Source organism: Daphnia carinata, chromosome 7 (genome assembly GCF_022539665.2).
Source record: "Daphnia carinata strain CSIRO-1 chromosome 7, CSIRO_AGI_Dcar_HiC_V3, whole genome shotgun sequence".
Classification (NCBI taxonomy): Eukaryota; Metazoa; Arthropoda; class Branchiopoda; order Diplostraca; family Daphniidae; genus Daphnia; species Daphnia carinata.
Window position 1 is genome coordinate 3390182 of NC_081337.1, and position 27464 is coordinate 3417645.

At 38.4% G+C, this 27464-nt stretch overlaps 6 protein-coding genes, 2 long non-coding RNA genes and 1 other non-coding gene across 12 annotated transcripts; 3 read left to right on the forward strand and 6 right to left on the reverse strand.

The window, feature by feature from the left end:
* LOC130695597 (uncharacterized) lies at positions 1–501 on the forward strand. Its single transcript, XR_009002429.1, has 2 exons — positions 1–107; positions 192–501. It is a non-coding gene; the product is annotated as an uncharacterized LOC130695597 (long non-coding RNA).
* A 3275-nt stretch (positions 502–3776) lies between these two features.
* LOC130695571 (transforming growth factor-beta-induced protein ig-h3-like) lies at positions 3777–25503 on the forward strand. Its single transcript, XM_057518731.2, has 7 exons — positions 3777–3951; positions 4082–4175; positions 4253–4482; positions 4549–4747; positions 4811–5017; positions 5080–5274; positions 25491–25503. Exons 1-6 carry the CDS (start codon positions 3799–3801, stop codon positions 5211–5213), a joined length of 1017 nt encoding a protein of 338 aa, XP_057374714.1. The 5' UTR covers positions 3777–3798; the 3' UTR covers positions 5214–5274; positions 25491–25503.
* LOC130695564 (ionotropic receptor 93a-like) lies at positions 5047–8118 on the reverse strand. 4 transcript variants are annotated; one of them, XM_057518715.2, is made up of 11 exons: positions 7962–8118; positions 7716–7782; positions 7521–7608; positions 7347–7450; positions 7185–7269; positions 6968–7129; positions 6694–6907; positions 6414–6631; positions 6227–6349; positions 5983–6134; positions 5047–5917 (listed from the first exon to the last, which is right to left on the reverse strand). In XM_057518715.2, exons 3-11 carry the CDS (start codon positions 7539–7541, stop codon positions 5641–5643), a joined length of 1356 nt encoding a protein of 451 aa, XP_057374698.1. In that variant the 5' UTR covers positions 7542–7608; positions 7716–7782; positions 7962–8118; the 3' UTR covers positions 5047–5640. The 4 variants fall into 4 exon arrangements, with proteins under 4 accessions (XP_057374698.1, XP_057374700.1, XP_059352072.1 ...); XM_057518717.2 differs by having other exon boundaries at positions 7521–7588; positions 7716–7984; XM_059496089.1 differs by having other exon boundaries at positions 7716–7984.
* Positions 8917–11093, reverse strand: LOC130695569 (ionotropic receptor 93a-like). The gene is made up of 7 exons (XM_057518729.2): positions 10679–11093; positions 10408–10569; positions 10125–10335; positions 9844–10061; positions 9656–9778; positions 9431–9582; positions 8917–9372 (listed from the first exon to the last, which is right to left on the reverse strand). Exons 2-7 carry the CDS (start codon positions 10513–10515, stop codon positions 9123–9125), a joined length of 1062 nt encoding a protein of 353 aa, XP_057374712.1. The 5' UTR covers positions 10516–10569; positions 10679–11093; the 3' UTR covers positions 8917–9122.
* On the reverse strand, positions 11748–12693 carry LOC130695578 (protein lifeguard 1-like). The gene is made up of 3 exons (XM_057518740.2): positions 12555–12693; positions 12216–12477; positions 11748–12147 (listed from the first exon to the last, which is right to left on the reverse strand). The coding sequence occupies exons 1-3, from the start codon at positions 12689–12691 to the stop codon at positions 11782–11784; spliced, it is 765 nt and encodes a 254-aa protein (XP_057374723.1). The 5' UTR covers positions 12692–12693; the 3' UTR covers positions 11748–11781.
* Trnar-ccu (transfer RNA arginine (anticodon CCU)) lies at positions 17319–17391 on the reverse strand. The gene has a single exon. It is a non-coding gene; the product is annotated as a tRNA-Arg (tRNA).
* LOC130695477 (uncharacterized) lies at positions 20775–21812 on the reverse strand. The gene is made up of 5 exons (XM_057518611.2): positions 21761–21812; positions 21481–21701; positions 21285–21410; positions 21086–21231; positions 20775–21015 (listed from the first exon to the last, which is right to left on the reverse strand). Exons 1-5 carry the CDS (start codon positions 21810–21812, stop codon positions 20775–20777), a joined length of 786 nt encoding a protein of 261 aa, XP_057374594.2.
* Positions 22026–22472, reverse strand: LOC132088152 (uncharacterized). The gene is made up of 3 exons (XR_009421425.1): positions 22361–22472; positions 22215–22302; positions 22026–22141 (listed from the first exon to the last, which is right to left on the reverse strand). It is a non-coding gene; the product is annotated as an uncharacterized LOC132088152 (long non-coding RNA).
* Positions 24138–26615, forward strand: LOC130695482 (uncharacterized). Its single transcript, XM_057518618.2, has 4 exons — positions 24138–25490; positions 25556–25760; positions 25824–26334; positions 26398–26615. Exons 1-4 carry the CDS (start codon positions 24138–24140, stop codon positions 26570–26572), a joined length of 2244 nt encoding a protein of 747 aa, XP_057374601.1. The 3' UTR covers positions 26573–26615.
* Positions 26616–27464: the final 849 nt, after the last annotated feature.

Sequence of the window (27464 nt, forward strand, 5' to 3'; positions counted from 1 at the left end):
AATTTAATAAACGGCAAAGCCTAACGGTAAGCGAACCGAAGAACACACAAAAGCAGTGTTTGTCTTCTACTCTACACTGACAAAACCAAAAAAAAAAATGCAAACCGGTAAGTCGAACAATTAGAGTTGGCTACTTTTAAAAATCACAAAGCTAATTAGGTTACATAATTTGAATTTAACATTTTTTACAGAAGCCATTTCTGCGTTCGTAAAAGTAATAAAAATGATCGTGATGGGAACTGTAACCCTGTTCGGCCTCACGCGCTTTCTTTCTGCCATCGCATGAAGATTTTATGGAACACGATGCAGAAACCCTTCGGTTACAACAGCGGCCCACTATCACACCATCCTTCAGATTTCCTACAATTTTCTTTTTTTTTTTTTTTCGAGTTACATTCCCCAAATAGCAGTTCTACTATAGTTCATTACCATAGTAATGAATACTATTTCTAAATGAACCCCGTCGTCCCGCTTTGATTACAATAAATGGCCTGCATGCTTTTTTTTGTATTTGTACACTCATTTGCATCTTTCAATTTCGAAGTCATTTGGCTTTTTGAACAAAAGAAGATCATTGCGAGAACACGGTGCAGAAGTTCTTTTGGTTAGGACAACAGCAGCCCCCTAAAACATCATCCTTAAAATTTTCTATAATTGTTATTTGTTTTTTTCGAATTACATTCCCCAACTAATATAGCAAAAAATACTATACTGAGATGAGCACCACCCTTTGGTTAGAATAAATGATCTGCATACTTTCTTTTTGTATTTATACACTTAAATAACTAGAACGGAGTGGAAGCACAGCAAAGAATGTTAACGAAAAGAAATTGAAAAAAACTTTCAAAATCAAAATGACCTCCATCGACTGTATGAACTTTGATTGCATAAAGGGGAGAGGGGGATAACAGATCTCTCTCTATCGTAAATTGATTACCAATATTGACGAATGCAACAGCAAAGATAAACTTTGTAGGCTTAGACGATATGGCACTAACCAACAAACGCTCAGCTTTTATGATGCAATTTCAAATGAAAAGTAAAATTATCGGTCTAACATCGCAACGCTTTGCTTGGATGCCTTTGGTGGCTTAAAATTATTTTAGGTTTACCGTTCAGAGTTCCTTTCCCAGGGGGCAGACAGGACACTAGATAGAATTTGTTTAAAAAGGATATGCAAACTTTACGTCAGCGTTAAGATAACGAGATTGCACAAGTCCTAGTTCGTTGGGGTTTAACACGTTGATGAACTTGACACATAGCACGTAGTCATGGCCTACGCCGAAAAACATGGCTGATTAGAACAGTTTACGATTCTATAACGCTTAATAATAACTGCAGTTCTCAAAAATGGATGACATATTTAGAATTTTGGCATTTTACAAATGCTTCAAGTAAAGATACAACGTAAAACAATTTAACTAGTCGACAACATTAACTTCTGCAACCCATCAAGAGCCACACACTCGTCTAAAAAACGACTCTGTTCTGTTTCTAGTGTAAGATACCTGACTGGCCAGTTAATTAACTGTGAAGTTAAGTGACATAATCTACAAATAACCTGCATCAAAAGTACTAGCATTCTATTGCCCTGCTATCGAAGGCAAAAAAAAATAAAATAAGTTCGTCGTATAGTAAATTCTTGTATGGCAACCGTCAGGTTGGGTAAGTAGAACGACCAATGGTCATTAACGAAACAAATTACAATCCAATTGGAAACCTTTTGATTAAATTTACTTTTATAGATTTCATAGTGGCATGATTCCTGGTCTGCAGGTCTTAATGTTACTTTTAATGCTCTACACTCGGTTGCAGAGCTTTTGACTGACGGGCAGAATGTTAACTATTTTATCGTATATATATGCCATCTCTCAATATCCTTTTTAAATTAAACTAGCAAATGGAAAATAGTTAAATGATTACTTACTATTTGCTGGTGAGCCTTCACTTTAGCCAAGACACTTTTGTTTTTATTTTGGAACACTGTTCACGAACATCAGGATTTCGATCGTAAGGAGAAATGGTAGACGTGAAAATACATGGGACTAAAACGAAACTACCTGCTGCAGCCCATTACCCAGTGAAAGCAATGAGTGACTTGACAGCAAACTGGCTAAAGGAAGGGGCACAAAAATTCGGAGAAATGGTAGACAAAACATGCAAGCAAAGGGGATGGACACTTAATGACAGGTGGCAGTCGTAAAACGTGACGTAATATCCGCCCTGAAAAAAGAGTGAGGGTTAGCTTTTTTGTTTTTCTCTTTCTTTCGAGAATATTTAGATTTCGAATTTTACAACGTCCTTCGCAATGGTACGTAGGAGCGGTGGGTACCGCTTTATTCTGGACAGACTGGATGTGAGTAATTGCTATTTGATTAGAGATGGAATCACGTGTAACCCGTTTCACAATATTGGTTTTACTTTTTCACATCTCATCCTTTTAAGAAAAAGAGCAGCTTCATTGCTGATGGTTGAGGCACTTTACATTGTTACCCAATCAGTCAATTGCCCATCTGCTATTGTTTCATCACTTCGACATTTTCCATAACAACCTTCTCTTCAATAATTTCATTTGAATTTGAAATCGGCACAACTACGTCCAGCAAACGCTGAAAAAAAACAGCTTTCCAACTAGCAACCTCAATTTTACGTAGTAAAATAAACAATTAGCGTTGTAAGTAAAAATAGTTTGAATCCGAAATGTTTTTCCTTAAATAGGTTTAACGAGAGCAAATACAATTTGCGTAATGGCAGTCTTTCAACATCGAACACTTTGTTTTCCTTTTTTCAATGGAAGGAGATCCCAACATAGAGATTCGACGTCTAACATGATTTCAACATATAACTCATTTAATTAAAGTCCTTGTTACGTGACCTGAAAAATCGATTATCAGCAAGCATTTGAGCTATAAAAGATTTTTCTTTAGCAAGTGGAAATCAGTGCGATCGAGCAATTCGAAGAACCATCCAGTGTAAAAATGGAGCTCATGGCAGTGATCGTTTTATTCTTATTTAAATGTGCTGCTTCTGATTTTGTTTATGATACGATAGACGATTATTATTCAGAACGCCAATCAATTTACTCCCCACCACCTTTGGTAAGAAATAAAAATTTTATTTTTATAGATATAAGGCATGCGGTAAACAAAAAAACATCCCATACCCCCCATATTAACACCGATGACAAGATGACATTAACAATCAATATGAACTTTAACTACTAAACTGATTATTTTAAACTCATGCATCCACAATTGTCATTTAGCCCACAAGGCATGATTTTATTTTTCCTTTGATAACCTTAGAATTTTAATTTTGAAAGTCGTTGTTTCCCCCATCGGTGTACCTCAAAGGGCGACCGCAGTCTGCGTGCACGCAAACACGAATAATTTCGGTGAAGTGGCAAAACAAAAGCATTCATCGACAATGAGTCATGACTTTGAACAATGAATAATTATTTTAAAGCTATTCAATCCAAATTTACGATTGTAACTTATAGTTCTCATTATTTACGCCGTTTTTTATGGCTATTATTAGCCTTGCAATAAAACGACGATCAACGCTGTTAACCTCAATTTAGCAATCCTTTTTTCTTACTGAAAAGCTTTCCTTTTAAATTTGACAAGCTTTGAAAGGAAAATGCCCTTGAAATTCGTTGGTCAATTGTTTCTGGTTTGGAGGCGATGAATGCAGGGCCGGTGATTGACCGTGCGTGGCCGACTGTAACTATAAAAACAAAAGGTTTCCACTCGATAAAAATCAGTCTGCAACAATAACTGAAAACAACTTGCCAAAAGAATGAAACTCCTCTTAGTTATTGCTTCCATTGCGCTCGTTTTAGTCCCTCTCATTTCTGCCTATGCCCATTATCCCGAATATTCCCGTTACAGTTCGCGCCGTTCAGTCGATCACGATTCACCACCAGCAGACAAAAGTTCGGACAACACCACGGTAATAATTTGGTTGTAAAAGAAGTTCTCCTTTTAAAAACTATAAGAAAATTATTCAAATACATGTCGCTAGATTTAAATCTATTTTACCTGTTGAAATTGTACCTAAAAATTATTTTCGCGTTTAATAGGGAGACATCACTTCTGTCTTGAGACAAAATGGTTTGACAACAGTGCTCGATTTAATGAGCAAAGCTAGTTTATCGAGGACTCTCGCTGGCCCTGGTATTTGCTTAATTGCTTAATGCATTCTTTAATTACAATTTTTAAGGAAATGTTTTAATTGATGCTTTAAATGACAGAACTCACCATATGGGCTCCGACTAATGAAGCGTTCGCTGCTCTCGATTCCAAGACCATTAACGATGCAGAGTTATTGAAAGATATTCTTAACTATCACATCGTATCGTTCAAGAACGATCCCAAAGAAATTTCGTCCATTCAAACCGATCTGACTGTTCCCACTCTCCAGGGCGAGGTGGTTCGTATCAACATCTATCGTAAAAAAGGAGTTTCATTTGCTTTTAAAGAGGTTAGTTAATATTGAAAAAATTCTTATCTATTTAGTACCGATTAAAAATGAATCTTGACATTACAGACAGTGACCGTTAATGGAGCCCTCGTGTTGAAAACGATCAGGGCCAGCAACGGTATCGTTTACATCATCGATACGGTCCTAAATCCTAAAGATTTGGAACCGAAAAACACCCAAATGCAAGTTTTGAGATCCAATAAGGAATTCTCAATCATTTACAAGATGTTTGAAGATCTCGGCATTACACAAATCAGCGATAAATGTTAGTTTATTTCACCTTTTGCTAATTACAACTTTAACCTACCGTTGAATTTATTCCATTTAGATCGCCCAAAAACTTTTTTCGCTCCAACTAACGCTGCATTCGAGAAATTGCCACCAGGTGTGCTCGATTCTTTGTTTGCTAGTCAAGAAGAAATTGGCAAATTGATAAACACGCACACAGCTTCCGGTACTTACTACAGTCACGGGCTTGTATCCGGCCCTATCCCCGTCTTTTCGGGCAGCAACCTTGACCTTGACGTATCCCCTAGTAAGTTTCAAACATCTTTGTTGTGAAAAATTTAAACTAATTTTGGTCCAATGCGGAATTAGGCGGTGTAACTATTGAAAATGCAAAAATCATTGGTTTCGATTTGACCGAGACCGAAGGAGTTATTCACGTTATCGATGCAGTAATTCCAAACAAAGAAGAAGCTTCATTATGCCCAGCTGTTAAGCAACATTAAATACCCACCACACATGTTGAGTGTAAAGGTCCATATTTAAAATCAACAATGGGATCGCCTTGTTTAAACGTTTGCGTCTTCCATGGGTGGGTATTTGTAATACAATTCGGAATGCAGTGAAATATAATTGGTCGACAACCTATTTTATTAGTGCAATAGTGAAATCCTTTCTCATGACGTCTGTACGTGATAAAAAAGTCAAGAGGTAGAAAATTGCTTTACGAGATTTCGTTTCGGTGCTTGGGACAAAACCGTTGCGATGAACTTACACAACAACTGCGTCAACCTGTGAACTAATCCAAAGTGCGCAGCAATGCCTTAATCACATCTTATCTGTGACCAACTGTAACCTTCACATGACTGATCTTACTTTTACATTTTTATCTAATTTAAAGAACAAAAAAATAAGTTTCAGTCGGATCGTGACTCATTTCAAATCGATACAACTGCGTCCTTTCGATTGCATCTGTTGCGTCTGGCGCCGAAATCTAGATTGAATTAATTCTATCAAAAAGCAAAGGATGGCCAAACCCAGTCCGATGCCAAGAATGAGAAATGCACTCGTCAAATCGTATAGACGAATAGGCACTTGTTGGGCTGATGTTTTCTGCCGTCTACTGTCGAAACATTCGGCGGCTTTAGCCAAACCAGTTTGGTTATTCGCCCAAAACCGCGATATGCCACTTTCCCACAATTTAACTAATCTATTTTTAGATTACCGTGAAAATATTAATCAACGTACTACTGATAAAAAGAATTTACATTTTACCCATCGTTCAGCAATTTTGTGTTTGAACTGCCTTTCTTCGTCAGCCAGAAATAATATCCGTATGGCACGCGCAATGGTTTCGATACTTGAAAACGACAACGCCCGTCTTTCCTGTATTGTAACGCCACAAACCAGGTGTTGAACGTTTGAATCTAAAACAAATTTGAAAAAATTAGTAAAATCCAATTTCCTAGGCCAAGCACAAAGAAATTACGTATACAAACCCTTTATTTTAGTAACTTACAAATGGATACGCGTATTTCCCAGTTTCCAGCATTTTATTCAATTTAAATGCATCGCCAACGATTTGATTACGATCCTGCCGAGCTTTATCTCCGAGCACCTTGTAAACTCCACTCACGGCATTCTGCAGACGCGCAATAAAATTGTTAAAGTCTCGCACTCATTTTTGTTAAAACATTTAAACTGACCAAAATTTGTATTCCCATCGTCATGTCGTGTCGAAGAACGATACCGGTTTCTTTATTCGAAGCCAAATCCTCGAGCGATTCTATCGGCGGCTTCATTTTCGGTACAGTTAATGATGAAATGACGATACCCGAATAAGAATTGACTAAAACCATAGCGCCTAACAGCCAGAATCCAGCCAAGACACGGAATGAATGACGGTCAAACGCTTCCCGACATCCTGTTGAACATTAGCACATTTAACGCACATAAATTTAAACAAAAACTTGACTAGTTCATTACCTTGGTTAGTGAGAATATTAACTACGTAAATTAGGTTGGAACTAACGTAATTAGAAATTTTATTTCGATCCGGTTTCATCATCGCACTATCCTCTTTCCTGTTTGTGATGGAAATGTCCTTGTAATTACTGAACGAGGGGTTCTTGTAGAACCAAGTAAACACGGCCATCACACCAACCATGAACAAGAGGCTAATGAGGATAAAGAGCCAAACCTGAAATAAAAACATGGAACGGCTTCAATTTACGTTGCGCTAAATGCATTTACAACTCACTGTTGGTTGAAATGGCCCAGTGAAGGCAAATAAACGACTTTCTTCTCCAGGTTTTGGAACGACAAGACTGAATCCATCAACCCACACGAACGAAGATGTGTAACCCATTCGTTTCATACGATCGAGAGTGAGGCCAAAGCCGCAAATGATTCCGTCGACTGCCTATCAAATTGTTCGATTATACACCAAACTGTTTTATGAAGTGAAATAACTTTACTTCATCATCGGTAAGCTGGTGATAGGCTGCTTCATTCGTACCAAATTTTTCAACCAGGCTCTCATTTACTGCCACTAACGTGACCCTAAAGAAAGGTGACATTGACATGAGCGGCTTAAACTTTACAACTAAAAACTGATTAGAGGATGTATTCTTACGTACTTGAAGTTGTAATATTTAGACATCCATCCGACGATGTTAGTAGCCACTCCACTAAGGGTAAAAGTACCATTCGGTCCGCGAATGTAAATGTCGAACGGTGGATTCTGAAAAATGCAATCAACGACATTATAATTAGTACACATTTCATGTATGATTAAAAATTATTTTAATTACGTGGATAGCGACGAATTTCATTTCTACGCCACCAAAATTAGCACGCGGTGCTACGGAATTAACAGGCGCTGCATAAAACACAACCAAACTAGCAAGTGATGGTAGAATCATACAATAAATCGTTTGATTAAATCGCAGACGTCCCATCTTGTTAACTGATGTTACGAACGCTAACACTGAGAGGTTTATACTTACGATTGTCAGTGGAAGGAGCTGCTTCATTTATATGACCCGAGTCCTATTGCGGATGAAACGGATGTCACTAGTATGACATTTAAAAAAATATTTTTTTAATTTTGTATCTTAGCAACGCTTGAATGCAGAAATTGATATCGTCTATTGTGCCCCCATATGAATCGAAGTGACAACCTTAGCGTGCGTTAGTTTTCGCATTAATTTCTAACACGTTACATCGGGAACTCACAGCTGACGATGTCTCACCTGTAAATTTTGGCAAAAAGGTGTTTTAGGGCACTTGAAATATATAGTCGATGATTGCGTGTTTTCCGACAGTCACGTGCAGGCCAATGAGCACACTTGCAATAAACACTTTTCAAAGCGTTAACTATTCTTACATTTTGCTGCTTGTTTGGATCAATGTGCAAGATGCTATTTCACACTCATCAAATATGAAAACATAGCACGTCTGCGTGGATTTGTACAATGAATGAGTAAACGTTTCAAACGCTACGCATTCAGAACTTTGGCACAGAATGGGAACTTACGGAACTTTACGAATTTAAAAGCAAAAATCTGAACTGGAAAAGCATTTGCGTCATTCACATCACACGTCAGCAATGGAACTCAGAACTGTTCTACCTGACATTCTATTGAAGTTGATGATAAATGAATATCATTTGCGCATGTGGATTCAACGTCTGAATCTGTTCCACACTCAGCCACAAATGAGAAAAACTTTGATGAGAAAGGGGGCGGGTAAGAAAATAAAACAAAAAGAAACAAAAGAATAACTAGTAATTTGTTTTGCTTACCTTAACCTTTGCCTTTGTTTTGGTGACGCAACACCCGGAAATTTTCGTTTTCTATCCCTTCCTGTCCATTTTTTTACTGCTACTTTGTGACATCTGAAAATGTAAGACCCCTTCTTGAAATGTATCTAGCCCCTCCTTATCGCACGGGTTCCGGTATATCACCTGAGGTTATTCAAATCAGCACATGAAACGCCATTTTGTTCCATGCTCGTTTTGCTAGCCCGTTCCCTTTATTTTAGAGGGAAAAATTAATTACCTAGCCTTCTGGAAAATAACTACCTTCCCTTTTTATGAGGTAAAATGTGAGGCATTTTTTAGTAATTCACGAGAACGTATTCTCGGCTACTATTCTAATGACGTTTATTGATTCCTATCATAAACAATTCAACCAACTATGCCAATGTTTCACCTGTTTGTTTGCGTTGCTTTTCTTTAAACGTTTACATTTAAATAACAAAATTTCATTTGTGTTTATGTGGCCCTATTTCCAATACAGCTGATTCGTTATTCATTGATTGATTACTCAAAGCTCTATAGTGCGCTACGTTTAGCCCGAATTATGCGGACGACGTGAGATTTTTAATTATACTGCGGCCCGCGGACGTGTTACTTACTGTTTGCAGTTAAAAAGATCAAACTTCTTGATCGATTTGATTTGTTCTAACGAGAAGCAAAGTAGCGCTAAACCGAGTCCGATGCCAAGAATAACAAACGCGCTCGTCAAATCAGCTAAACGAATAGAAATTTGTTTAGCTTCAGATTTTTGACGTTTGCCATCGAAACATTCGCCTGCCCTTGCCACTCCGATTGCTCTATTTCCCCAGAAAAATATAAGTCCAGTCTCCCACAAATTCATTATCCTAGATCATATGAACAAATGTCAGAACAATTAAAATCATTAAATTATTTAATTTTTACCCTTTGCTAAATATTCGCGCGTTGGGATTGCCTTTTTTCACGAGCCACGAATAATATCCAAGCGGAACAGACAATGTTTTTGATGAATGAAAACGACAGTGACCGTCTTTCTTGTATTGCAGCGCAACGAACCAATCGTTGAACGCTCTGACCTTTAAAAATTATTTGTGAAAAATTGTTATCCTAATAAGGTAAATCAAAAATCATCGAGCGCATTTTACTTACAAAAGGATAACCATATTTTCCAGTTTCCAGCATCGCGTTTACTCTAAATGGATCGCCAAGAATTTGATTGGGATGAGAACGAACTTTATCTCCGAGAATCTTGTAAATTCCATTCGTTGCTTTCTGATAAAATTAATTAATAGTTATTTCAGTACGTAATCGAATTGCGTTGTATGGTTGTTATTGACCAGAATTTGTTCTCCGATGGACACGTCGTGTCGAATGATGAGACTAACATCTTTGCTGGCCGCTAAATCTTCTAACGTTTCAATCGGTGGCTTCATTTTGGGCACGGTTAACGATGAGATAACAATACCTGCATACGAATTCACCAAAACCATGGCACCCAAAAGCCAAAAACCGACGAGGATTCGGAAGGAATGGCGGCCAAATGCTTCCTTACATCCTACGAAAATCGGAGAGACTTGTATATTACAAAATTAAGAGGTTGAATTAGAATAATTTTTACCTTGATTTGTCATAGTATTGATGACGTAAATCACACTGGAACTAAAATAGCTTAACATATTTTGTCCATTCGATTTAATTCGCTCGTGATGTTGATGGTCGCTATTCACGTCAGATATTTCGTTAACGAGACCACAACAGTAGTAGTGCCAAGTAAAGAGTGTCATGCCTCCCACTATGAAAATCATAGCAACAAAAATCCAAAGCCAAACCTGAAATAGATTTAATCATTAGTTTAAAAAAAACAATTTGGTTTGATTTCAATTCATAAATCAGGTGCTCACGGTCGGTTGAAAGGGTCTGGTGAATGCGAATAGTCGACTTTCTTCTCCCGGTCTAGGAACGACGATATTGAGCCCATCGACCCACAGAAACGAAGATGTATAATCCATTCTCTTAATCCGATCGAGGGTTAAAAAAAAAGCGCAAGAAATTCCATCAATTTCCTATAGAAAAAAAATTATTAGATGGTTTCATTTTGATCGCACGCCAGTAGTTGGTTAATTTAAAAAAGGAAGAACTTGATAAAGTATTAAGATTATTAATTTGTTTAACCTTGTCATTGATCAGCTGGTAGAACGATGCTTCGTGAGTACCGTATTTCTCAACAAGAGTTTGATTGACCGCCACCACCGTGAATCTAAACCGACGTTTATCAGTATCTTTACATATTTTAAATTTAAGATGAAACTTTTAATTATTCAAATCAATAAAGGACATGCTTGAAGTTAAAATAGGCAGCCATCCATCTTAAAACATCGAGGCCCACTCCATTGTAGGTAAAGGTACCATTCGGTCCCCGTTTAAAAACATCGAACGGGGGATTCTGAAGTAAAATGTTATAAATGTACGTATACAAATTTGTTCCTACATAAACGGGGGAAAAAATCGTTACGTGAAAGACGACAAAATTTAAATTGGCACCATCAAAATCTGTACGCGATGATAACGGAGTTGCAAACGATACAAGAACCATGACAATAATCACGTTAATCAGTAGGATATGATAAACGTTTTTAACTTGCATGGTTTACGGACTGACTGAGGTAAGTGTTAGAGCGCAGCCTGTGCCGTCGAAGAACAACTACTGCACAAAACAAATGATATTGTTTGTGCCATGTTTATAGACTTTGGTTAAACCTGAATAGTGTTGATAGACATTGATTTGGTTTCATTTTCGACTGGTTTCTTAGCAACGAATAGTGATAGAGACGAGGCTTAAACAAATTAACAACACCAAGTAAATACTATCGCATTTATAGCATTTAAATCATTGATGATATTAACGCGATGTCAACTACATGTGTTTTATTAACAGCGAAACAATAGCTGGTGTGCAGATTACGCCCCAAAAAAGATATTAAACTTTACTTGGACGTGAGGACAGGATAAACCTTGTGATTGAATAGCTGCTATACGACATATCGTTCACTGGTGGGTCGGAGGACGCGTTAAAAATTCTGAACATTTGTCCTTCAATCTTTCAAAACGTTTGGTGTTCACGTATCAATTTGGTCATGGAAAGACTGTGAATTTTCAATCCCGGTTTAGAGGTATTTTTAAAGGCCAAAGAAGTTAAAAAATAATCAAATTTTCCGCAAATTACGGATGATTATTGATGTAATATAATAAACTATTATTAACGGAAAGCTGTTCGATTATTTAGAGCCGCCGAATATAGCCAAAATGTAGATAAAAATGTTAACAATATCCAAATAAAGATTGAGTGCAGCAAAGATGTACTCCTCGGGAGAGATGGAGTACTTGTGTTTGCCGCCGAGCATCAACTGGGTATCGAAGACTAAATACGCACTGAAAACTAATGCTCCTAAAGAAGCGTAAATTAATTGCGCGATTTGTCCGCGCATGAAAATTGCAAAGATGCCTGCAATCAACAAGACAACGACTAACGCTAACAGGATTCCTCCCATCGCCGTGAAATCCCATTTGGTCTGGATAGAGAAGAGAGTCAGAGCTAAACAAACAGCTGTGCAAATACCCGCAGCTATGAGCACTTCTTTGGTCTGCGTGAAATGAAAATAAAGAGGTTTGTTGAATTTCTCCATTTGAAAAATTTGTTTGAAAAGCTTACTTCGTAATGCGACGATAAAGTGCCGAGTAAAAAGCCTTCGCATAACGTGAAGGATCCGAGCATAATAAAATTCAAAGGCCATCGTCGTCTAAAATCGCTGTAGCATACCAAAGTGATTAACAGGACGATGGACATAACCAAAGCGCCTATCATCAATTGCGGATGCGTTTTTGAGTAACAGGCGATGGGTTGAACAAATACAAACACGGCAATGCAACCCATCGTGACAGTTAGTTGCACCATTAGGATGGCATACACCTTTCTGATATTTTCCAGAACGTAATTATTAAATTTTTAAATGAAATATTCTTTATGAATAATTGTGTTTTAAACACATACCTTATAAATGCCATACGAATGGCTTTTTCTGAAAAACTGAAGGAATTGTCAATAACACCAGGTGAAAATGCGTGATTTTCATCCTGCGTTTCATTACTTGCTAATGGAAATGAGTTGTATGATCTTGAATCCAACATATCTATTTAAAAAAAACATTTGATAAATATTAAGTTCTTGTAGCGTTGACTGTACAAAATGTAAAATAAATTACCTTTATCGACTAAAGATGGATTTTAGTTATTCAGTTCGTTTGAGTGCTTAACTAAGTGATTGAACGGTGAAGATATACAGTACCGAACGTTCGAGTATAATGCTTAGACAAAAAAAAATAGCCAATTGTTTGAAAAAAAAAATACTGATACAACTATCATTAGGCAAACGCCATAAAGGCCTATCTCCAGGCCAGTTATCAACAAAATATCTTTATCATGAATGAACCAGATGAGACTGCGTTTCATTAGAACAATTATCGACAAAAGCAGGTGATAAATGGTAATGTTGCACGACGAGACTAAGATAACAAAAGTAATAAAAAAAAGTACAAATTTCGCTTGCATGTAGTCTGAGTTGTTTGTATTGGAGGAAGTGCGGAATAAAAATTTATTAAAAAAATACGAATTCACGTCACGCAATTCAGCTAAATAAGGAATATGGTGACCGTTTAGCTCCGATAGTAGTGAAAAAACAAAACAAGGAAGGAAATAGGTTCTAAACTACATTTAAATTTACGTTAAACACGGACACATTGTGACTGGGTCAGTGCTCGGGTGCTGGTCCATGGTTGATCAAACACAATCACCTCACATCGAAAACGTTTGGCATAGGGTCCCCCTTCTTTACTAGCAAGCAACAGAGTCATCTTGTAGTTAACACCTGCAACTACTTGAGAAGCAGCGCGAACTATTTGAATGAGTTCGACATGCCCCAAATTGCTGGCCGATAATGCGTTAGTAGCGAACGCTGCCATCTCCTTGACGTCAGCATCATTGACATTTCTCGGTACGTATTTGCCTATAACTTGTCTTCTTTGCCGTTTCAACGTACATGATGTGCTTACAATTTTCTGAGTATTCGTCCTCGGCTGATCGAAGACAATCACCTCACACTGAAAAGCTCCGGCATTGGCTTCAACATTTTGCTCTTCATCGAGTTCCAGAATTAGCTTGTAATTTACACCGGATGCAGTTTGCTTCGATGCTTTTGCTATTTTAATGAGCTTGACTGGTGTCAAACTGTTAGCCGAAATAGAAGTATAAGCAAAATCGGCCATTTTCTTGACGTGGACGTCGTCAACTCTTACCGGTGCATAGCTGTCCAATTGACGTGGCACGAATGCGCCGGCCGACGTGACACCCCAAACGGCCATCACAGGAACAAGAATCGCTACGAGCTTCAGCGTCATTTAATTTATTAAGGTAGGGACTGTGAGGATGCAAACACTGCAAACAACTAGTTTCTAATGCTAACAAAACAATACGCGTTAGGGCCTTTTATACGACGGTCATAACGGTTGGTAACAAGCAGGTAAATTTCGAAAATTAACCAAATTAGCTGAACCGTAAAAAAGCCGATAAATGTTACCCCATTAGTTTAACTATTTATCTTGAAAAACGAGAAAAGCTGACCTATTTTGTAAGACGATATCTCATACCCAGGTAGGAAAAGGTTGTGCTAATTGGGAAATAACTATCCTCCATTTTACGTTGGCAAACGCACTACGTAAGATTATCTTAGTCCGTCATGAAGAAAGCCAAGAAGGGGAACGGAATCAACGACCAATGCGGAAGGTCATCAGATTGAAGAAGATGCAAAAAAACATCAAAGTAGAAAGCTATAAATCACACTAGTCTAACGTTTAAAGTCATTTCGCATGACCTTCACAGTTAAAGGATGCTGAACCCTAAAATGGCAAAACATTTACAATTTGATGTCAATTGCTTTGACAAAGACTTTGTTCAAAGACTGCAAGTGTTTCGAGATGTATGTGATACAGCGCACGTAGCACTTGCAGCAACAGAAAAACAATAGATGCCTAAAAGTTGTCCATAAACACCCGTCATTATGATGAAGAAATTGGTTCTCAGTTTGTTTGCATCAGCGATGCCAGTAAACGCAACGACTCGACGATAACCTTGACGAAAAGATATACGACATCCACTACAAGTGGCGAAATCATCTGGCATCCACGTCATCGAGCCCTCGATTTGTGGAGAATCTTTGTTCAAAATCGCGATTTGGGATATAATTCATAGATGTGCTAATTGAAAGTGAGGTAACATGTTAAGAAATAAAATAAACCAACGATCCATTCGGTGAATGGCAAGTGCATGGCTAATATTGAAAAACTGAAGGTTTAAGTTTTGAAATGATTAACGACCTGTAACAGAAACAGGGAACAGCTGACCATTGGGTACCGGACAAGGCGTCCGCTAACCGTCCCGTATACCAACGGTTATGATTATGTAGGATGTTGAATCAGCGGAAGTCGGGTTTAAAAATACCAATGCACGATAATAATCAGATGTGGCACATTTCAAATAAAAAATACTTTACGCGTGGGAGCCTACTGTCACCGTAATTGAGACCACGCATCGAAGAAACTGCGGTCGGTAAAACGGCGAACTCTCTCACTGTGTTACAATGCACAGGTTCAAGAAAGGAGGTCGGTTCATTGGGAACGAAGGATTGGAATTTGTGTACCGGCCTGGAAAAAAAGAGATTGGTAGATGGAAAAGGGAAAAGAAAAACCGAAAGATGATAGAAATATGTGTTTAGAAAAAGACGGATTAGACGGCGTAAAAATCAAACATTCGCTTAAAAAAAAGGAAATCCGGACAAGAGAATCGGTACGCGTGCAGCACAGTACGCGTTTCATTTGCGTAAACCAACAACGTTAGATTTTTTAACGTCCAAATAGATAAACATCGAACGGATTAATATCGTTATAATGAAGAAAACAGCTCTGATTGTAAAATTTTACAGCAAGTTTTTTTTTGTCTATGTTCGGGATTTGTCTTAACTGACCGAAAAGATTTGGAATCCTTGCTGCTTTTTGTGAAATAAAATTAATTTGTTTGTGACCAGGAATCCGTTAACAAAGCGGAAAATTATCGAGTGCAGAGCAGTAAGGGGTAAACTATAAATTATTTTGCTTGGTTGTAAAGCTGGCAAGAAGGAACTATCTTGTGCTTCTTTCAAACAAGACGTAACGATTAACGGTCTGTGATCATACACCGAACAGCTGATCACCGAGGACCGAACAAGACGTCCCGAATTTGCTGCGACTGACAGCCGTGACTCGTCATGCGACGAGTATGCGGTCGTGCAAATGGGCGTCGAATAGTCTCACCGTGTTATGACGGGTATCTTCCACCAACGATTCAACGACGGACGGCGATTCATTGGAACGAAGTGCGGTAACACACTATCCTTTGTAATCAGCAACGCGCTAGGACGAAGGAGATCGGTTGAAAAGCGAAGACGAGTAGAAAATTGGGTGAGAAAAAGAGCTACTACAATGAAGAAAAAAAAGAAAATAGGGTAGGAACATTCACAAACGTGGAGTAGGCGATTTGATAAAAGGGACAATTCGAGTGGAAGGGTCCTAGCAAATGTGATGCAGAGCTCGTAGCGATTGGTCTGACTGACAACGGTAGATATCAAATGAAGAGAATAACCCTCATTCTTTTGGCGTCATCGATGGCAATGGCAGTCGACAGTTCGAGGACATCGACAGTAACCGTGACAACAACATACACGTCAACATCCACCATAGATGGCTACACCGTTACCAAAAGAGTAAATGTCTAATTTATTTTTAAAATTAAAATTGGCATGTATAATCACTTACATCGTTTTGGAATGGCGCAGTACATATGTGCAGAGTTGATTGATGTGATGGGCCCATGTGAATTGCGGCGAAACTTACGTGACACTTTGATACTCGATGACAAACAAGATTTCACTGAAATGTTTCCAGACGTGTCAGCTACGATATTACAGCCCACTGAAACACTTCGGTATGTAGATCTTACTTGTTGATTTAATGTTTTAAAAAAAAATTGGAAATGGAATTTTGAAACTTTTTGCTGTTTTAGAGGAGAAACGACGGAGGTAATTCAATTACTAGATTACGTGGACGAACAGAATTTTCGTCAGCAAAAGTTGGATTCGAAATTATCTACAACGAACGTTGTCGAATCGTCGATGCAAAGCTTTAAAGCAAGTTTTTTTGGCTGGAACACAATCAGTTTGTGGAACAGAAAAGAAAGTCAGCCACGAATCTTTCTCGTCCAAATATTCTCCATCTTTAATTTGATACTGCATAAAATTTTACCACCCGCCACCGTAACTACCACAACCACAATCAGCACTGGTACAGATTTTTGTATGCCGTTGGAGGGCGTTTTTTTTCTAATAAATTTTTTTGTATATTTGACAGAGACATCTGTTACCGCAACAGTCAGTGTTTCCTTTCGTTTTGCTGTTCTATTCTGCACCCCTGACCCTTTCCCGTTTTCAGTATGCCCAACCTATGGTTTAGTACAGTAAATAACGTCTTTTTAACTTAATTTCGGGTATGTACAAAAACTACTAACTGTATTGTTTAAACTGAAGGAACGAGTTACTTGAAGGTTTTCCGCTAAATTAAATTATTACATTCCTAACTTAATACAGAGCTATTACATTTTTAATAAATGTTGGGAAACGTTTAGAAAAACCGCAAAAACTAAAATGCAAAAATTGACACAGATATTCTCTCGTTACCTCTGGCGAGACTCGAACTCGCAATCCCCGGCTTAGGAGGCCGGTGCCTTATCCATTAGGCCACAGAGGCGTGTTTGCAGAAATAGAATGTATGAGAGTGTATAGATGGAAGAGGAAGGCTCGTTTTGATTCTTTATTCAAAGCAAACCGGAAAACTTTGTTAACCAAATAATTGCTCATCGCAGAACAATGCATGCCGCTGTGTTTTATCATGCATTTGTGCCAAAAATTCATTTGCACGAGTTGCCTAAAAAAAGAAAGGCACCGCCACACTGGATTAGGGAACGGGTAAGCAAACGGCGGCCATGCTTGTTGGAAATCCTAATTGGTGATTGGCTATAGGGACAAATACACCCTTTTCAGTACCCTTTTCACAACCGTATTTGCTTGCAAAAACAGCACTTAAAGTTTAAAAAAAATTTTTCTCTAACTTCTTAAATTTAATTTTGTTACTCTTAGTACAAAAATGCACCACTTTACAATACGACGAGTAGTTAGGCCGAGTTGTTCTAAATACAATACAATTAATGGCTCACCTTCTTCGTCTTAGCATCCTAACCGGTTTGAATTGATTTTAATCTCCCTGCTCAGTACAGTCTTCCCTTATTTGGATGTTAAACAAACGGTAGGTACTTGACCTTCGTATTTTTCTTACTTGGGGTTACCCTTGTTGACTAGAAAATTGAACATGGACCTGAAGTTCGTTGGCCTCTGCAGCCGAATGCATTTGTTGTTCACTTTCTTCCTTTTTTTTTTTTCGTAGTTTCAGGTTTCCCTCTTGTTTTTCTTATCTAAACCCTCACTAAGGAAAACAAGACCTCTTATGTTGAAGTGAACCGAATTAGTCTACCCTAACAAAGGGTCATTCACCCAGAAGGTTTTAGATAATTGCAGATAATTGTAAATCGATAGATACATTAGAAATTGATGTATCGAAAGTTACATGTGATTTTGGCATCTTTTGTGTAACTTGAAAGTAAAACAAAAATCAGTTTAGATTTGGGGATAAAGAATTTAACGATTAATAGGAACTATAGGGTAACAGGTAGTATGGAGTAATGGCAATCCTCAAAAAATATTGGCATCCGACCATGTCTTGGATCTCTTAACAACAGCTTCGGCAACGGCATCATCCATTGGCTCAGCCAAAGAAATGGTTGCCGAAACGATAAGAACAGCAGCAACCCCAGCGCAGATCTTTCAAACACAAAATTCAACTTAAATTGGATTTAATTAAACAAAGTTTTTCAATCATTACCATCAAAAGGCTCATATTGTATCTACCTGCGGAGCTTCTTAACACTCCAAAGAGTTGGAACGATTTAAACAGAACTTGAAATGTGCCCAACTCTTATACATTTCTTACACATAGGCGTGGTCTTTGTTGTGATCACGTGTTCAGTGACGCACTTCGATCCACATGGGTTCCGGAGCAATATTGGTATTTATGAAAACGCTATTATTATCGTGTTTTACCTTGAGAGAAAGAAGATAGCATATTTTAGTCGTAAAAATTCGTCGTGTTCTGATACTTTGCTTCAAGGTAAACTAAAAGAAAACCTTTGGGCCATCAAGCGACATTAGCCTTCGGCGTGCCAAGAAAGAAACCTTCGTTTCTCTTTGTCCCGAACGAATCCACACGTCGTCCTTGTTTTCATCTCATTAAAATAAGACTCTGATCGTTTACTGAATTTTCAATTAAGTTTCTGAAAAACTAAAGTTATCAAGTTCACCTTGACATTCGAATAGGTTAAAAAAAAAGAATTTTTCTTTACAAAAGCCTCGGGACATGAGGATGGGCAACCGAATTTTTTTGAATTTTAATCAGCTCCATCAACTTTTATCAGCTTGTTATGAAACAAATGATTCTTTCATTTTCGTTTTTTCCCTGCACAATCAGACATATCGTGAGCTATCATATAACACCAAAAAATATCAGCAACCTTGCAATTAAACTAACCTTCGGAAGAACTACGTAAACAGAACTGAACATGATTTTCGTATTCTTTAGCCTTTTCAAACATTTCTTTTTATGGTTTTCGTCGCTGTCATGGTGGAAAATAAATTTCTTCGTATACCATTCCTCCAATACGGACTACCTTGGTTAAAAGGTATCACCTGAACGATGGAGTATACCGTCTGGCTTGAAAGCCGAGAGTGTATTGGCCTGTAAAATGAAAAACAAAAATTTTCAAGGTCGGGATGACTTCCTCCATTTGCCTTTTGGGCTGTTTGAAAATGCGTGTTGTTGTGCCTCTTGTTCCGTCACCTGGAGGCCAGGTAGTCGGGACAGTATAAAAACAGCCCACAGCCCAGCCGAAACACACACATTTGCACCTGGATCTTCCGACAAGTTAGAACCTAAACGAAAAACAAAATGAAACTCGTCTTTTTGGTAAGTTTCCCATTTTTAATTCTAAACTGATTGATTTGTAATTAAAAAAAAAATACTTGTGATCAGCTATTCGCACTTTTCGCTGTCGTCGCTATGGTCTGCGCGGTGCCATTGGACGGAGTGAAAGGTGAGACTGCATCGTTGGCTGCTTCTGATATGGAAACATCTCAATTATTCCTGAAGGCCCACAAAGCTAAAGCAGCTAAAGCTCCTAAGGCTCACGCTCCGGTAGTTCACGCACCAGCAGTTCACGCACCTAAGGCTCCAAAAGCCAAAGGCATCAAAGCAAAAGCGCACAAGGGCTAAACGTTAAATTTGCATTTTTGATACATCCGGAAAAAATCAGTTAGCAAATAATCCAAGTCATGATCCACCCATTTTGTTCTTCACCCCCCGTAATTTTATTTTTTTTTTGTTCGGTTTCTTTTTGTATGTTTCGTTACCAGTAATACAACATCCTTTAGAAAAAAAAATACTTTAAATTAATTGTAAGTTTGGTGTAGTTACTTTGGAATACGGCAGAGGCAGCACTTGTGATACTAAATACTCACTTGCTATTGTAGAAAATTTATCTTCGACATCAAAATTTAGTGGAATTTACTTAAATTACTATTCGACTGGTTACCAAGGTCAATAGATGCAAAGTATTTATTGAAATGACACGTATGTGACCCTTCCCCAATTTTCGTGCGCCTCCAACGACAAAAGCTAACAACGAAAATCGCGCCTTTCGTGTTTTGCATATTTTGAAAACATCGAAAGAGAAAAACAATTCAGGTCTTTGTTTCGTACAAAAAGGAAGGGGAAGAAAATGAGATTTTCTAACAAATGCAAATTTCTTAGGGGAAGGGCTAACTAAAAAAAATTTAAATAAATAAAACCTCAGTAGTTGTCCCTTGGGGTGAGGTGGGCCTTCAGGGTGGGTGACTCAACTACGCCTGTGCTGCACAAAACTACTTTGATGAATACATTTGCTACATTATACGACTTAATTCTTTGTGTGCATTCTAATTAATGAGGAATAAATTGAATTGGGGTATTAGAAACGACACTGTCCTCTACAACACGACGGCCGAGTAGGGGAAATAAAATTTTTCGACACAGAACTGAAGGAAAGCCATTGCATAGCCAACAAAAAGAATCAGAAAGGGCAGGTAAAACTGAACTAGTTTGATTGGATTGCTCGAACGCTTGGTCGAAACTCCCTTGTTGTTGTATCGCAGCTGACAATGTTCCGGCTCTACCATGTACCGTTTAAGCCAAAAATTACCGAATCCGAAAGCAACGAACCATAGAGATCTGCAGTTCAAAATGTGATGCAACATTAGCACATATCATGCACATGATAAACTAAAAGTTTATTATATACTCTCTATTGATTTCTTCAGTGTAAGGATTTTGTTTCTGAACGGCGTAGTACATGTGTTTCCAAGCAGTTTTCTCTTTCGCCATCGTTAAACGACATTGTTTTGCTATGTTGTATTTTTCCATGATGGCATAGCCCACGTTGAATGTCTAAAAAATAAAATAACCAATGAAATGATAACATCATAATACTAACAACTTACTACAATTCCAGCGTAATTTTCATTTTCTACAACGGCGGTAGCTAAGTCTTGGGCAGTGTGTTTCTTGCAATCGGAGCATCGTTCTATGGCATCAGCTACTGTTTTCATAGCACCAGTTTTCGCTGCCTAATTAAAACAACAATAATTATATATGAATTATACTCAACAATAGATTTAACACGATGGGAAAACTTACATTCACTTCAAAATGGGAAATTGAGCCAATGGATACAGCTGTTTTGTATGTTGAAGATTGAGCTGCCAAATCTTCAAAAGAGTTGATATTAGGCTTTTGGTAAGTGACAGACATGTAAGAAACTAAAGTGGAGTTGTAGCTGTTGACGAAAACGAAAGCTGCAAAACACCAGGTCGCAGCGAGTAGATATAAAGACGACTGGCGTGATCGGAATGAACTACCTTTACAATAAAATTCTATTACATTTATGTTTAATGCTATTGTTTACAAGCACTTTTACCTTGCGATATAATTGTACTCAACACGTACAGTACCAGAGTTCCTGCTCTCATTCCGTTGTTTTTGTCACGCGTAAAGAATCCCGTTCCCGCGTGAGACAAAACAATAAATACACTAGCAACAGACGCTATGGAAATTAAAATTCCTATCCAAACCTTTGCAGAAATTGACAATATTTTGAATTTAATCATTTATTTTTCTTTAAGTAAATAATTATTCTTACTTCATGAGAGAACACCTCGTACGCACTAGTCGAAGAGACAATAGCCTGTGGGTATTTCACAAGGATGCCCGTAGAGTCTCCGCCTATTAATCCGGAGAAGTCAATAGCCTCATAGCGTTCCGAAGTAATAGCAAATGGTGCTAATCCCAAATCAGCTTCCTTATAAATGCAAATTGAACAAGAAAATTGGAAGAAATATTAAAGACGGTACAATAGCTTGCTGTTGAATTACGTCTCTTTTAAGGGCCCCGATTAAGCCGTTCCAAGTTCCGTTCTGTTTGATTCCATTCGTATTCTCGGCAGCCAGAAACACATTATATCTGAATTGAAATGTTTACTTGATATTTCAGGAAGAAGAAAAGAAAGTTATGCATTTACGTGAATTTCAATTTCTGGGACATGTATTGGATTTGATGATGCACGATCCCGCCATATTCAAGTTGCCCGGAAGAATTACGCACAATGTAACCCACAGGATAAAACTGTTAACACGTAAGCTTGTTAGTACATAGTTTCTTATGATTAGACTAATGTTTACGAGATACTAGAGTTCTTGTTGTTTACCTGTCCTGTGACAACTCGCAGTACCCTTCCTTTCAAACTCGTTTGTAATCTGCTCGATGTGCTGCCACCTTCCAACATACTATCATCGCCAGCCGCATTAACTGTAAAAGATAATGCCAACAACATAATTAGAAGGCTAGTATTTTTTATTACTTTGATTTTAAGCATCTTTTTGCCACAATGTGACATGTTGCACTGTGATGCACCGATAGACTTCTCACGGCTTATATAGTTGTATTGCAAACATTTTGTTTATTATTGAACAAACCAAAAGAGATAGTCAGCAATTGAATTATTAATGTACGCTCTGACATACAAAGTTACTGATATGCAAGTGGATCGCAGCTAATCAACTTTTTGACAATTCCGAAATGATCGCGTTACGATGACAACCGATTGCCAACAATGGCAACCCATATAAGTTGTTGAATAGCAAATATGTATGTTTGATTGCATATAAACTCATATGTCATGTTGCTATCTGATATGCTTGCACGTCATAATGCCTGAGATGGAACGCGATGCGTCCACCTGGAGTCCTAGAAGGGCGCAATGGAACGCAATAAGAAATAATATAATTTCTTTAAAATAATTAACGTGTAATTGTTATGAAGAAAAATAAAATAAAAAATCCTTCGCATCAACAGCCGCTCTTGGAAAATATTTTGGAACGTTCTACATAACCTTGACGTATTTATTGTAGCCTACTAATCTGAGAAAGGGCCCACAACTACATGAGATAATTGTTTAATCGTATGTTTTTATACTATAGAATTATACGACAATAGATGGAGAGGCTGCCTTATTACCTCTCGCTACAGGTGGTGTACGCAACATAACCCACGTAGTCTATTTTTAAGACAACAATGGATTTCTTTGGGTTTATGGGTTTTTTAACCCTACACCGTGTTCCCTTCAACGTATGCTGTTTTATTTGCAGTCCACGTTTTATTTCTTTTTTTTTTACACACTTCATAAAAGCTAGACATCTCTATTACCACACAATGTCTGCAACACCCAAGAGTTTAAACACAGGATTTCCTGTCTATTGTACATCCATCTTTAGCTTTTATTCCTCATTTTGCAATGGACTGTGCCTTATCGCGAATAGTTCGTAATTACGGAGTACAGTTCCAAAACAGGGAGCCGCGCACGGACTAATAACAAAGTAGCATAAAAACTACTAGTAAATATAACCTTATCTCTTTAAACGTTTCATACAGAATAGCCTGGTCGATAAATCATTTTCTGAAGTAGACCATTTATTCCACCTTTCTTTAAACTTCGTGGCACTTGTCCGTAAAGGAGCCTAAGCTGGAGAATGGCTCGTGAACTGAACTTGAGAGTGATTATAAAATTATGGTGGAACAACTGTGAAAATGGAGGTGGGGTTTCCAGATTACTTACGTACATCCTAAGGGCACGGGCATCAGGCCTTACATTCGATAAAAGCTTCGACGCAGACAGGAAATGAAAACAGTTTTCATTTTGGTGTCCGTCTGAGATTATCCTGGGACTCTGGTTGGCCACAATGACGTGTCAAGTTTTCTTTTTACTTTTGATCGCAATTCATGCGATTAGTGAGAACGATATGGGTCGTGAATCAAAATATAATTTCGTACGATTATTGGACACTTTAGTTAAATTGCCAATGAATTCGAGACAGCAAATGGACCCACCAGGCCGGAGGCCGGAAATCGAAACTTTGGAAGACCCTCCATTGAATTGGGGCCCAAATCCGAGTGTGGACAGTTCGATCGTCCCTTTGGAAGCGAAGTTGGAGACTCCGTTTTTCTTAAACTTTGGAAGACAAAGTACGGGATGTACGTGTGAAGCAGCCATCGTTAACAATATTGGAACATGCGAAACCACTTGTCTCACAACGGAGACGCAATGTGGCCAAATCTGTACACGCACCACCGTTTATTCTGGTTTAACTGAACTCGGGTTTGCACCGAAAGCGTATCAGTTCTCACGGTTTGATGAAAAAGCTTGTGAGAAGCTCGAAATCGATTGCATCACGTCGTCTTTGTTATCAAAAGCAAGCAGTTCGTATGCAGTTGCAGGGACTGCAAGTGTCGCAGCCAATATCGCCCTATCGGCCGGAATAGCAGCCGGAATTGCTGCGTTGGTATTAGCTGCCAAAGGTAAAGAAAATGGAGATCATTACGATGACATTGAAGATGCCTACGAAACACAAGAGGAGTACTTACAAAGCTACGCAAGGCGATTGGTCAAAAAAACCACTGAAGAAGGCGGGAGCGAAGATGTAAAACAATCGCTATCAGAAGAAGCAAATGTTCAAGGATCTATTGTTTCCTTAGAAAATGATTTGAATGTACCGCATTTCTTGCGTGTTGGTAGACAAGCTAGCTGCCAATGTAACGCGTTAGGGATAATTTCAGGATGCACAACTGAATGTCTATCGTATTCACAGTTATGTAATGGGAAGGTTTGTACTGTGACTACCAGCGTAATTTCTTATCCGTTCAATGGCAACATCCGCGACTTTATAGTGACTGATTACAAAGATTGTAACGCAGTCGCAAATCTATGTACTTTGTCGTCCGTGATGTCCTCCTTAATTTCCGCTGCGAACGCAAGATCCAATGCGATTGCATTGAATGCAGGAATTGCTGGAGTCTTATCGGCTGGATTGGCTGGTGGGAATATTGCAGCAGTGGCCAATTCCGATAGCCAACAAACTAATAATAACGTCGATAATCAACAAATCAGTGATAACAGTAACACTCAAGTACCACAGCCTGGCAATCAAACCCCTACGAACGATTTAACCTCACCAGTGCCCGGATCGGATTTTCCACATGATGGCAGTGGACCTAATTCAATTCAGTTTGATGACGGAAATAGCTATCCACTTTTATCTAGAGGTCCCTGCAATGGCACGAATTTCTGGGTCACAGTGAATCCTGTTACCTTAAAGGTATCAATGTCATTAACAAATTTATTTATTGAAAAATAATATCAGTATTTGTAAATCTATGTCAGGGAGGATGTACTCCAAAACTATGTCAAGACAGACGTGTGTTTGTGGGTCGCACAGGACTTTGCCACGATATCAATGATCCTCTCGAATGCCAAGGAGGCAGACGTCTCTATTACACAGCATATGGAGATCCCATTTGTGATTGTCCCATTGGACAATATCCTTTTCCTAATCCAAAAGACAATTGTGTTGCACTATTCTCCCGAGGTAATCCCAATTCATTCTATTTTTTTCATATCACATAATTTAATCAATCAAAATTAACTAAAGGTCCTTGCCCGGCTGAACAGGTGATGACTATAAGCCAAGGTGGACGATTGTTCTGTACACCAGACGAGTGCCCAGTAATCAACAGCGAAAACGATTCACAGCAGCAGTGGGTGCCCAATGACAGAGGCGGCTGTTTCGCCTTAGGATCTACTGGACCATGTTCAGCTTCTCAACTGCTGGGCTATGACGTTTTTGAACGTCAGCTGGAGTGCGTCAACACCACGGATCCATTTTCACCCTATTTTATCCCATCTCCCCAAGAAAGCGGGCTGATCGATAGAGCCCTGTTCGATGCACGCTTGCAGCGCCAGTTTCACCCAGAAGATAACGACCTTTATTTTGGACTTATTCAACAAGCTAAACGAGGCATAATTAAGAGCAGGATCCAACGACAAGATGTAAACACTGCAGGAATATTTGAATTGCCAAGTTCTTTACCTGATCCTCTTCTTCAACCTTGTCGGACTGGAGCTCGGCAGGGAGAAAATTTCAAATGCACCAATCCTTTAATGTAAAAAGCAATTATATTTTAACACAATGCATGTTTCTTTAAAATATTGACATGTATTTGCAGATCTGATTCGTCGGGGGTGGGACAGATCCTGCCTCCAGTCAATCCCAATTTTAGTTGCCCGGACAGCACATTTTTGCAGGCAACTGGCCAATGCATCGATGATAGTCGTGCCACAAGCTGCGGGCCTTCGTTTCGGTTCAACGAAGCTACGGGACAATGCCGATCGGTTTTCTAGTTACCCATCAGAAATGTGGTGAGCCGAGTTGCTGCAGTAACAAAGCCATCAAAATGCATCAAACAATTTTCAGGTAAAATGATTACAAATATAACTCATTCACGTTACATGTTTTCAAACAATTTTTCCGCCAAGTAATCACTCGCATTTTGAAATAAATAAAAGTGGGCGTTGCAAATCAATCGTGTGAATTAGCACCAGTTGTTTCAAAGCGTAGCACGTTTCAACAACTGCGTTTCCCATCGATTACGCACACAAGCAATCCTATAGTAATATATCGGCAAATTCCAATAGCAATAATAGACTTGCATCAGCGAAATGGATAGTTTGTTTATACATTTTTATGGTTTAGACGACCTGAAGGAAGATCCATTTGGATTGCGTTTCGAAACAATGCGAACGCATGTGTGCAAATGTAGAAATAAGGGACGTTGCTTAGAAAGTCATTTAAGGACTTGTACCCTAGGAACTCTTGTGGATGCCCTGGAACATCAGCCTTGATTTGACTGTTCTATTCATTCAGGAAAGGGACCGACGCCTTTAAAGTATCAGACAATTTTCAAACAACGTTTCAAAGAAAAGAATTATAATTACAATAGTTTGAGAGACCGCTTTATTAACTGTTAATTACGGTGGATAGTCTTATAACGACGGACGAAAAAGACATTTCTTCGCATCCTAAGATGGCATCTAATTTTTCTAAAATAAGAAGCTCTTTCAGATTTAAAAAAAAATTATTTTCGAGCCCAACGATGAAGTTCTTTAGTTTATGAGTTCTCTAACCCAACAGCCTAACTTTAAAAAAAATTACTATTGCTATGTTTTATTTCTTGTCTTCTTAAAAAACTAGGCTGTCACCGTACACAGACCACCACAGAGATTTAAGACACAG

Coding starts and splice junctions, on each gene's coding strand:
- LOC130695571 (XM_057518731.2), top strand. CDS start 3,799: ATGAAACTCCTCTTAGTTATTGCTTCCATTGCGCTCGTTTTAGTCCCT. Junction 3,952..4,081: donor AAAGTTCGGACAACACCACG/GTAATAATTTGG, acceptor CGCGTTTAATAG/GGAGACATCACTTCTGTCTT. Junction 4,483..4,548: donor TTTCATTTGCTTTTAAAGAG/GTTAGTTAATAT, acceptor TTGACATTACAG/ACAGTGACCGTTAATGGAGC.
- LOC130695564 (XM_057518714.2), bottom strand. CDS start 7,631: ATGATTCTACCATCACTTGCTAGTTTGGTTGTGTTTTATGCAGCGCCT. Junction 7,451..7,520: donor TGAAATTCGTCGCTATCCAC/GTAATTAAAATA, acceptor TGCATTTTTCAG/AATCCACCGTTCGACATTTA. Junction 6,135..6,226: donor GGAAATACGCGTATCCATTT/GTAAGTTACTAA, acceptor AATTTGTTTTAG/ATTCAAACGTTCAACACCTG.
- LOC130695569 (XM_057518729.2), bottom strand. CDS start 10,515: ATGGATTATACATCTTCGTTTCTGTGGGTCGATGGGCTCAATATCGTC. Junction 10,336..10,407: donor CCAGACCCTTTCAACCGACC/GTGAGCACCTGA, acceptor AATCTATTTCAG/GTTTGGCTTTGGATTTTTGT. Junction 9,583..9,655: donor GAAAATATGGTTATCCTTTT/GTAAGTAAAATG, acceptor TAATTTTTAAAG/GTCAGAGCGTTCAACGATTG.
- LOC130695578 (XM_057518740.2), bottom strand. CDS start 12,691: ATGTTGGATTCAAGATCATACAACTCATTTCCATTAGCAAGTAATGAA. Junction 12,478..12,554: donor ATTCGTATGGCATTTATAAG/GTATGTGTTTAA, acceptor GGAAAATATCAG/AAAGGTGTATGCCATCCTAA. Junction 12,148..12,215: donor CTTTATCGTCGCATTACGAA/GTAAGCTTTTCA, acceptor CATTTCACGCAG/ACCAAAGAAGTGCTCATAGC.
- LOC130695477 (XM_057518611.2), bottom strand. CDS start 21,812: ATGAGAGCAGGAACTCTGGTACTGTACGTGTTGAGTACAATTATATCG. Junction 21,702..21,760: donor GAGTACAATTATATCGCAAG/GTAAAAGTGCTT, acceptor TTTATTGTAAAG/GTAGTTCATTCCGATCACGC. Junction 21,411..21,480: donor TTTCCCATTTTGAAGTGAAT/GTAAGTTTTCCC, acceptor TGTTTTAATTAG/GCAGCGAAAACTGGTGCTAT.
- LOC130695482 (XM_057518618.2), top strand. CDS start 24,138: ATGGGTCGTGAATCAAAATATAATTTCGTACGATTATTGGACACTTTA. Junction 25,491..25,555: donor TGAATCCTGTTACCTTAAAG/GTATCAATGTCA, acceptor AATCTATGTCAG/GGAGGATGTACTCCAAAACT. Junction 26,335..26,397: donor AAATGCACCAATCCTTTAAT/GTAAAAAGCAAT, acceptor ATGTATTTGCAG/ATCTGATTCGTCGGGGGTGG.